General features: G+C 34.0%; 1 protein-coding gene across 1 annotated transcript in view; it reads right to left on the reverse strand.

Annotated features, from left to right (window-relative positions):
- sema3ab (sema domain, immunoglobulin domain (Ig), short basic domain, secreted, (semaphorin) 3Ab) overlaps window positions 1-10,227 on the reverse strand; it is a 24,803-nt gene that overhangs the window by 12,232 nt on the left and 2,344 nt on the right. Inside the window, exons 3-7 of the mRNA XM_016532666.1 lie at window positions 7,892-7,954; window positions 3,867-3,986; window positions 3,541-3,634; window positions 1,739-1,858; window positions 604-746 (exon numbers count right to left, since the gene is read on the reverse strand). Coding sequence (XP_016388152.1) covers window positions 604-746; window positions 1,739-1,858; window positions 3,541-3,634; window positions 3,867-3,986; window positions 7,892-7,954 — 540 coding nt within the window. The remainder of the gene's footprint in view (window positions 1-603; window positions 747-1,738; window positions 1,859-3,540; window positions 3,635-3,866; window positions 3,987-7,891; window positions 7,955-10,227) is intronic.

The following is a 10,227-nucleotide window of genomic DNA, read 5'->3' on the forward strand; positions in this document are numbered from 1 at the left end:
ATTTCCTCGTACGACTTTCTGCGCGAGAGCGCCCTCCGGCTTCGAGTATGAATGTAACATACACTGCACGGTGTGTTTAGCGCTCCGTGATGTTCATCTCGCCTTATTCTGGGTCCGAATAAAACATCAGATCATGCACCGACTATCCTGTCTCTTTGAATTTAAATCTATATTTATTCACACCGGCTCTTGAAAACCTCTATGCGAACACACTTGCCCGAAAAAGTGCAGGGGACGAATTTACGTGATATTAAAAGTGTGGGGGGGGGACACGTCCCCCGCGTAATCTACGCCCCTGAGTGCAAGTGCAATGCTGTACCAGGTGTGCTACCGAGCAAGTTTACTACATCAGAAAGCCATAAACATGGAGCTGGTTATGTGATGCAAACTTCAAAATGCATTACTTTACAAATGGTAAAAGTGTTGAGGTTGGAATTTTGCAAAAATATAGGCATATTTTTTTCAATGATCCTAGGTTGGATCTGGGGCAAAGCTGAAACATAACTGATAACTCCAGTTTTCTGAGCTATAAAATGAGCTTAAGTGTGTGTGGACCAGCCAGTGGTGTCATGCATTTGTGGTCCTTTGGTGTAGTATCTGTACCTTGCACAGCTGTCCGATTCTGGCGTGTGTGGCTTTGCTGATTTGCTCTCCATCAATGGCGTTCTCTCTGAAGAACAAATAGATCTTGTCGTCTTCAGGGTTGTCACTCTCTGGGATGAGATGCACGCTGATAAATCTAGGATCTGGAAGGACAACAAACAAACAAAACATTAACACAAAAGAATAAAAATGCATAATACAACAAAAATAGTGTGGACCAATAACTTCAACAGCAAGAGTACTGACAGTTTTAGATTTCATTTTAAGCTTCATTGTTCATAGAGTTGAATGGGTCTGACTCTCAAATTTACATGTGTGTGTGTCTTAGGGAGATGTTAAGTGTGCGTAGGCTCTATTTTTGGTGTTGTGGGCCCCAGCTCTTCACAGCCTGTTTTTCATGGTTATTGCTGTATTCACAGAGGTCCAAGAGCCACGTGACAAACATCTCACATGACATTATTGTGGCACCAGCTCACATTGACCTACACAGTCACCTCACCACAACCTCACACACACGTGCATACACACACTCCTATGACGCAAAACGTGTTCACTGGAGTCAAAGACATTCATTTAATCTTTAATTGTTACTGTGGTTAACAAAAAAAGAAGTATGAGAAGATGATGCTTTTTGGTGTTTATATAATCCTAATTCCATCAGATGTATACAGACACACATGCAAGCACACAAAATGTGAGGTAATGATATTTGATAACTTTTAAGTTTCTGATCGAGATTAAAAATCCAGTTCTTCTGGTTAAGGAGTTCTCTGTTTCTCTCTCACATATATCACTGCCTGTTTCCACAGAATAAACAGTCATTTAAATTGAATTATTACATTTGAGAATAAGAAGTAAAGTTAGAAATAAGAAGTAACATCATGTTGTGAGAAATAAATTCACAATTTATAATGTTACAATATTTACAATATTTATATTCTAACAAATATTATTCTTTTGAACTTTCTATTCAAAGAATCCTGAAAAAATGCAACATCGTAAAATATGTTGTTCAACATTGAAAGCAGCAAATCAGCATATTCGAATTAATTCTGATGGATCAATTCATATTTATTTGTTTGCATTCATTTAAAATATATACAAAGTTGTGTGTAAATATGTGTTTGTGTCTTACCATTGAGCCATCTGGAGTCATGCTGCTCCGTTCTGATTGGATGGTGCTTGCCTAACGTTCGGAAAATGGCAAAGTCCCGGCCCATGAAGTCAGCTGACGTCCCAGCATAAAGTTCCCCATCTGATGATCAAAAACACTAATTAAAACTCATATTTAGGATGGTTGATGTGATTTCAATATGGATGGCAAGAATGAAATGTCAGGAGACAGGAGGAACTAGTTCAGTCTGGGTTTTGTAAACTTTAATAACGGCTCAGGTGAGGACTCAAAGAGGTGTGACAGTCAACACTCGCAGGCAATTTCACGCTCAAGGATGGCGTGAGAGAACGGGACTGTGTGTGTGTGTCATGAGTGACCTTTAATCTGAGATGAGAGATTTAACAGTAGAACGCTCTGCAGGTAAAGCACAAAACCAGAGGAACAGTCTGCACTGGTCATCCTCGAAGAGAGAGCATTAATCAAGGGTGTTGAGTTTCCATTCAGAACACATGAACCAGAGCAAAACACACTCCGGATTATGCACTGCCACACACCAAAATACACAAACACAGACCTGTATTATTTTCCTCTAACCAAATCTGCTTTATGTTCTGTTTATAGTTTAATTAATTTCTCAGGGTGACAAACAAAATAGCTCAGTGAAGCATAACAACTGCTATTGAGAAAACAAACATATGCACTGTAATTATGTTATCAGCATATTTGAGTCAAAAGTTGAATTGAAAATGTAACATCAATGACATAGTATTTGATACATAAACTTTCCGTTTATTTATATTAGATACTATATTTAAATTAGATTCTGAATCCTTTGTTGTCCAAAGTGGTCTTATATTTGGACCCCACTGAACAAACTACACACATTTTCTAAAAAAAATTAATTTAATTTAATTTAATTTAATTTAACAATAAAGTAACATGAAATTATAATAAATAAATCCCGAATAAATAAATATATTAAAATAAATAATTATATTTTTGGAATTAGTCAGAGTTTACTTTTTTCACACATTATAAAATTTACCTTTGATAGATTTGTCTTCTCTGTGCATTTAATTTGTATTATGATACCAGTAACCAATTACTTGTTTTTATAGATTATAACATCTTAACATAACATAAACTTTCAGAGCGGGTAATGAATCTAGTCATGTGACTTTACACCACCCATGTAAAAATGTGAAGTCAAGAAAATGAATTAATTTTTTTAGTTTATATAAAATACATCTACCTGTACATACTTTTTAAGACCCTTAAAATTAAATTTTGACTTCTAGGATTACAATGAACTTAAATATTAACCAGAAAATCAGTCGTTCATATTCAGCATCACTCACCGATCAGCATGGAAGCAGTCAGCAGTTTGGGGTCATAGGGACTCTTTCCACGGCCATTCTCAAAGCTTGATGACCCTAGCCGAAAGATGTTGTCCTGGACAGAAATGAGCATAAAATTAATCTCTGTGCAAATGACAATCCACAATGAAACATTTATCAACTTTCCATCAGATTTCTAGGCTACTCTGTGATTCGAAAAATTTGAGCATCATTTTTTAGGTCTTGTCTTAGTGACCAATGCTTCTAAATAATCAAAAGTGACATAATTTGATAAAACAGAATCACTTTACACCACCCATGTAAAAATGTGAAGTCAAGAAAATGAATAAATTTGTTTAGTTTATATAAAATACATCTACCTGTACATACTTTTTAAGACCCTTAAAATTTAATTTTGACTTCTAGGATTACAATGAACTTAAATATTAACCAGAAAATCAGTCGTTCATATTCAGCATCACTCACCGATCAGCATGGAAGCAGTCAGCAGTTTGGGGTCATAGGGACTCTTTCCACGGCCATTCTCAAAGCTTGATGACCCTAGCCGAAAGATGTTGTCCTGGACAGAAATGAGCATAAAATTAATCTCTGTGCAAATGACAATCCACAATGAAACATTTATCAACTTTCCATCAGATTTCTAGGCTACTCTGTGATTCGAAAAATTTGAGCATCATTTTTTAGGTCTTGTCTTAGTGACCAATGCTTCTAAATAATCAAAAGTGACATAATTTGATAAAACAGAATCACCAATAAACTGTGAAAGAATAACTGATGTGGGATGGATGTACCTCCAGGCGTTTGCCCACTTCCACATAAGCACAAACGGGATGGAAGGCTCCTGTTCCACACACATACAAGTGCGTCTGATTAAACGGCTGCAGAACCTTTATGAAGTTTGAGCACTCCTTCTGCAGAGAGAGAGAGAACAAAACAACATCAATTAATGATCATAAAAATGGCATTTATATTGATGTAGCCAATATTTTACCAACAGAAACTTCCAAAACAACACCTTGAACATGACAGAGAGAAAAGCAAACTAAATCTGTGGTGTTTCTATATTTCTTGATTCACAGTGGTCACTACATTCTTAGATAAATAAACACATGCCATCTGTGTCAACAAATGCCAACAGACACAGCTTATCACCTACACACACACACACACACACACACACACACACGCAGTGGCCCAAGAAAGTACTTGGACACTTAGGACACACTTAATGTATGAATGTCAGCATGTCAGCAGCAAATCAGCATATTACAATTTCTGATGGATCATGTGACACTGAAGACTGGAGTAATGATGCTGAAAATTCTGTTTGCATTACAGGAATAAATTACATTTTAAAATACATTAATATTCTATATATATTTTTAAAATTGTAGTAATATTTTACAGTATTAGTGCTTTACTGTATTTATGATCAAATAAAAAAATAAAAATATGACTGACATTTGAACAGTAGTGAAGAAGGATGATGTATGTGTTTACTTTGTTTTCCAAAGTAGTCTTATATTTGGACCCCACCGGACAAACTACACACATTTTCTAAAAAATAAAATAAAATTAAATTAAATTAAATTAAATTAAATTATTGCCGTTTTTATTTATATGATTATTATTATAAAAATGTTGACAATAAAATAGCATACAATTATAATAAATAAATCCAAAATAAATAAATATATTAAAATAAATAATTATATTTTAGGAATCAGTCCAATAACAACATTTGTTTTTATCACTGACAGACTGGAGTAATGATGCTTAAAATTCAGCTTTGATATCACAGGAATGATTACTTTTTAAAATGTATTCTATATTCTATATATATTTTAAATTGTAATAATATTTTACAATATTACTGTTTTATTGTATTTATTATCAAACAAAAAATTAAAATAAAAAAATACATATTTTTATTGATGCTAAACTTTTGAACAGTAGTGAAGATGGATGAAGTATTTGTTTACTTTCTGATTTCCAATACTTACTGAAACACAGTTATTGTGGTGACCTAAACCTGTGATTAGGACACCTGTGTGGGAACTGACTTCATACATTCACTAATAATTACCTTCATATTATCACCTTCGATATTATAGGGGTTCACTCATAGGTTTAGGTTGCATAATGATGTGTTTTGATGTCATCAGATTGGCATGTTGTAATCTGTGGACTGACTCAATCATTTCATGTTCTTTAACATTGCGTAATTCCTCTGTTTATGTCATTTCTGTGTTCATCAAACTCCTACAGCAGAATTCCACACACAGCGGCACAGCTGACCAACATGCTCCCACAAAGCGCTTCATTAAAAGGAAAATATTACAACAGCTGGAGCTGTTTTTCAGCAGGGTGTTTAGTGCATTAACAGGGAAATCCTGTTATCGGCGTCCATAGCTCCCCAGTGGCCTGTACTGTCAGGGTTAGTGTGTGTGTGTGTGTGTGTGTGTGTGTGTGTGTGTGTGTTTTATTTGTCAGCTCACTGTAGCATCTGAGCAGGGATTTTGCCTATGGAAATGTGCATGCGTGTGATGATCAGAAGCTCCTCAGTTGTGTTAAAGCCACGTGTCTGAGCAAGTCTCATCTGGAACAGACTGAAGTGACTCATCTGATGTGGAAAAGGTTTACAGAAAAGTATGACAACATATAATATGTGACTCAAAGATTTGGCTTTTCTACACCATCAATATTGACTGACTGATACTTTAGTTTAGCTATATTTCTCCAACCTCCTATCCCAACTTAATATCCCATGATAATTATATGTAACTCATGTGTATGGTGATTTCTCCCAGCAACCAGCAAACATTTGCTAATTGGAAAACTCAGACTTAATTTAAACTGACATGTTTCTGCACACACATGTTTCTGTCATCAAGACAAAAATGCAAGGTTTTAATTAAAGTTTAAGTTCTCCACTCAATGTATTATTGCTGGTTCACCTTCTTAATAGTGGTTTGTTACTTCTATACACATTGTTTGATAGTGAAATTGCACAGTAACCAATAGGAAAACAGTATTTAAAAGATTTCAAAAAGTTGCTTTGTCCATGCTATTGGTTTTGAACAAGCCTTATCTGAAATGAAATGACGTGAAATAAAATAACATAAAATAAAATGAAATAAATAAAATTTAATAAAATTAAATAAATAAAATTTAATAAAATTAAATAAAAATAAATAAATAAAATAAATAGTTTTAAATGTCAATATTTCATGCTAATTTTAATTATTTTTAAGTGTACAAATGCATTTAAAACGCTTAGAAATGACATTTGTGAATGAAATAAAATTAATTAAACTAAACTAAAATATAATATATAATACAAAATGTTAAAATGCAATAAAATACGATAATTTTATGTTAAAGTAATTTATTGCAAAATCCACAGATTAATTCAAACACTTCTATTTAAACACTTGTCTAATTTAACCTAACATGCTGCACCACCACCAACATAAATGGTTGTTTTTGTGAAGACTTCTGGAAGACTTCATAAGCATTGATCTCACTCTCTTTTTGCTTCTTACAAATTGCGACTGAGATCCTTCAACAGGACCAGCAGTTTTCTATCTTCATTGGCCCTCAAAAGGGCCCTAAATTGACATAGTCCCACTTACTTCAAACAAGCTTGAGCCAACCTCTCTTTGAGCAGAACAAGCCTCAGTCAATCTGTCTCTTTTGACCAGCACCCCTCTCTTCACATAAAAGCCATCTTTCAGTGAGCACCCCGCCATTCATCGAAACCATGTTTACATCAAAATGCATGTTATCGCAATTCAAATAAGCACCATTGAAACCCAACCAACCTTACAGTTTCTTTATGATGCTAACAGCGCCGAGGGCCGCTTTCTATGGCTCTATATGTTCAAGGCAGCGCCTCGGGCAGGATCTGCGATGGAATTTATGAGAGCAAATGGCAGCCCAGCCTGGAAAGTGTTTACACACCGTTGTCCCACAATTCAGTGATTTGGTTTTTATTAATTCTTCCACTGACATCTGCTGAACTGATTTTCTGAGAGAAACCTTCAACTTTGTTTGTGAAAGCAAAAGACAGATGACAGACAAGCCCAGCTTTACCTTCACAGAATGAGCGGTTCTTGTCAAAAGCAAACCAATCGTGTCTTCATTTTGGATCCATCTCAAATATTACATTTACTTTCAATAAAAGACATACAGTATATAATGGGGAAAAAATTATTGTATTGCTCTTTTAAACGCTGAGGTACTATGTAAACACACACTTCTGCTCAAAAGTTTGGGGTCAGATTTTTTACTGTTTTTGAACAAACTCTCATATGCTCACCAAGGTTGCATTTATTTGATTAAAAATAAAGTTAAATATTGTGAAATATTACAATTTAAAAGAACTGTTTTCTATTTGAAAGAATTTTAAAATGTAATTTATTCTTGTGATGCAAAGCTGAATTTTCTGCATCATTACGCTAGTCTTCAAAGTCGCATGATCCTTCATGAATTCATTTTATTGTGCTGCTCAAATAACATTTCTTATTATTACCAAAGTATATTACCAATATATATTTAGTAAAATATTAGATCTGATCATCGCTCTCTTCACAGTTACAGATTTTTGTGTAATCATTTATGTAGTTGGAGTTATATCATGCATACATGTACTACAAAGCGAGACATATGAGAGATGAAGCAGAGAGAAGTGGAACATTGCAGACTAACAAGCAGTTCACTGCATCAGTGAGGTCTATCCGACAGATCTCAGGGTTGTGGAGAGGACAGAAGAGAGAGGATGGAAAAAAATACAAAGTGAAAGAGAAGCACTTACTTGGACGTCCTTCCCAGCCCACTTGCATTCATCTCGCCGAGAAGGTGAAGGAGGCCAGGATATCTACCGGTCAGAGAGAGAGAGAGAGAGAGAAAGTTAAAGGAGAAAGAATACTGGGAAATCTTTTGTTGGAAGCTTCTTGTTGTCTATTAACCTTTAGAGACCCACTAGCAACCTACTTGTTTTGAGCAAGTAAATAAATATTACATATTTTTCCTCTTAATATCGGTTAAAACTACAAAACAGTAGCAGTAATTAACCCTAAAATATACCATAGAAACAAGTTTATCAGGACAATATTACAATTTGAAGCTCCCAGCATGCAACACACACACATCACATTAAGGTCACTGATGCCATTAATAACAATTTTAGATCAAATTTAGCAATCTACAAAAAGTATTTGAACTGTAATATTATTATATCATATATTACATAATTAATTTAACAATTTATTACAACATGTTTAGTAATAAAAAAGGGGGAAATGTACTTAATCACACAAGAGAGTCCTTTAAGTTAAATAATAACAAATATTTCTTATTATTAACCATGTTAAAAACAGTTGAGCTGTTTATTTATTTTTTTAATTTTTAATTTTTTTTTTTTCCTCAGGACTCTTTGATGAAGAGAAAGTAAAATAAAAAAACAGCATTTATTTGAAGTAGAATATATTGTAACATTATACATTTGTAATAGTATAAATACCTTACTGTCACGTTTGACCGATGTATGCATCCTTGCTAAATAAAATTATTAATTAAATAAATAAATAAATAACTTGCTGACCCAAAATGGTCAGAACATTTGTTTATCCTAATTTCTAGCTTGTTAAACCATATGTACTTGTATACTTCGTAAAACAAAATTTCACTCCAAAATGGTAAATATGCATAATGACATTTTTTATAACCACTGACTTCCTAAAAATATGCCTGTCCCGAAGCTCCAACATATATTCCATTCTTTAACACAAATCTGTATACATCAATATTAGCTAAAGCATTAGCTCGAGTCTAGACACAACTTTTCAGATGTGTTGTGTAAATCCTAGGAATCGTAAAAGAGGTCTTTGGTGGAAAGAGTAATGGAATTGTATTAATGGGAAGAACTGAATATTCACTCTTGGAAGTTGGCATGGAGGAAGAAAGTTTTCTTTGGTAGTGGTACATGTTGCCCTCATTACACCTCCATTATAAAAGTGCTATAGTATACGTCACTATTCCTGACAATAACTGAATTAGTTGACCCCCTTTTTTGTTTTATAATGGGACAAAATGACCAATGGAAACATCTCTATAAACCTCTTTCAGCTCAGGTATGTATAGAGAGAACATGTTCTGTGTGAACAGCTTCTTATGTAACAAAGATAGCTGACTAAAGTAAATTCTTCAGGATAAATTATATATATATATATATATATATACAGTATATCCTGTGCTTCCTCATATGGTAACATTTATATTACCTTTGTTCTGTGAAGGTTATTTTTATAAAGTTGTATATAGACTAAAGTGGGCTGTGGTTTTGCCCTGGCGCCGTTTGTCTGTACTTTGCTTCGTTTATTTTGTTCATTATTTATCCAGGTGAATGGATAGCAGTTCTCAGCCAGACTCTATGTGATCAGTATGACAGCTTTGCCCTGAAATATTCATACTCTTTTCACTGGAAACAGATCCCCCTGTGTGCTGATGTGTTCATGTTTGTGTGTATAAGACTGAGAGAGAGAGAACAAGAGAATAAGAGAGAGAGACCGAGAGAAAGAGAGAGAGACCATGTATGTTTAAGTAGCAAGTACAGCTATTTCATATGTATCTTTTATGTATATAAAGCATGTATAATGCTTATCAATTTCTCATTGTGCTACATTACCAAATATTGGATTCAGTGTTAACTTGTTTCTGTCGATTATGACAGGTTTTGTATTTCTTATTTAAACAGATTGATTGTAGGCCTCATTGATCTGAGAGTGTACACCTCAGTATTGGGGTAAATATTGAATGCATTTTTCACTCAAAAACTGAGGTGCATAAGCTCAGATCAATGAGACCTACTATTATCAGTTCTAGGGATGTAACGATTCACTCAACTCACGATTCGATTCACGATTTATTTTTTAACAAAATGAGATTTAAGACAAATTATAAATTAAATGTGTCCTTTTATTTTTGCTTGGACAAAATGCTGCACGTTTCTTTGTGAAATTGAAATATAACACTATAATAATATACTAATATAGCACTTGTATATTATTGCTCTTTTGTTGGTTTGATTGCTTCTATTGTCCTCATTTGTAAGTCGCTTTGGACAAAAGCGTCTGCTAAATGACAAAATTT

The sequence above is a fragment of the Sinocyclocheilus rhinocerous genome, unplaced genomic scaffold (genome assembly GCF_001515625.1).
Source record: "Sinocyclocheilus rhinocerous isolate Xijiao unplaced genomic scaffold, SAMN03320098_v1.1 scaffold2049, whole genome shotgun sequence".
NCBI classification, from domain to species: domain Eukaryota; kingdom Metazoa; phylum Chordata; class Actinopteri; order Cypriniformes; family Cyprinidae; genus Sinocyclocheilus; species Sinocyclocheilus rhinocerous.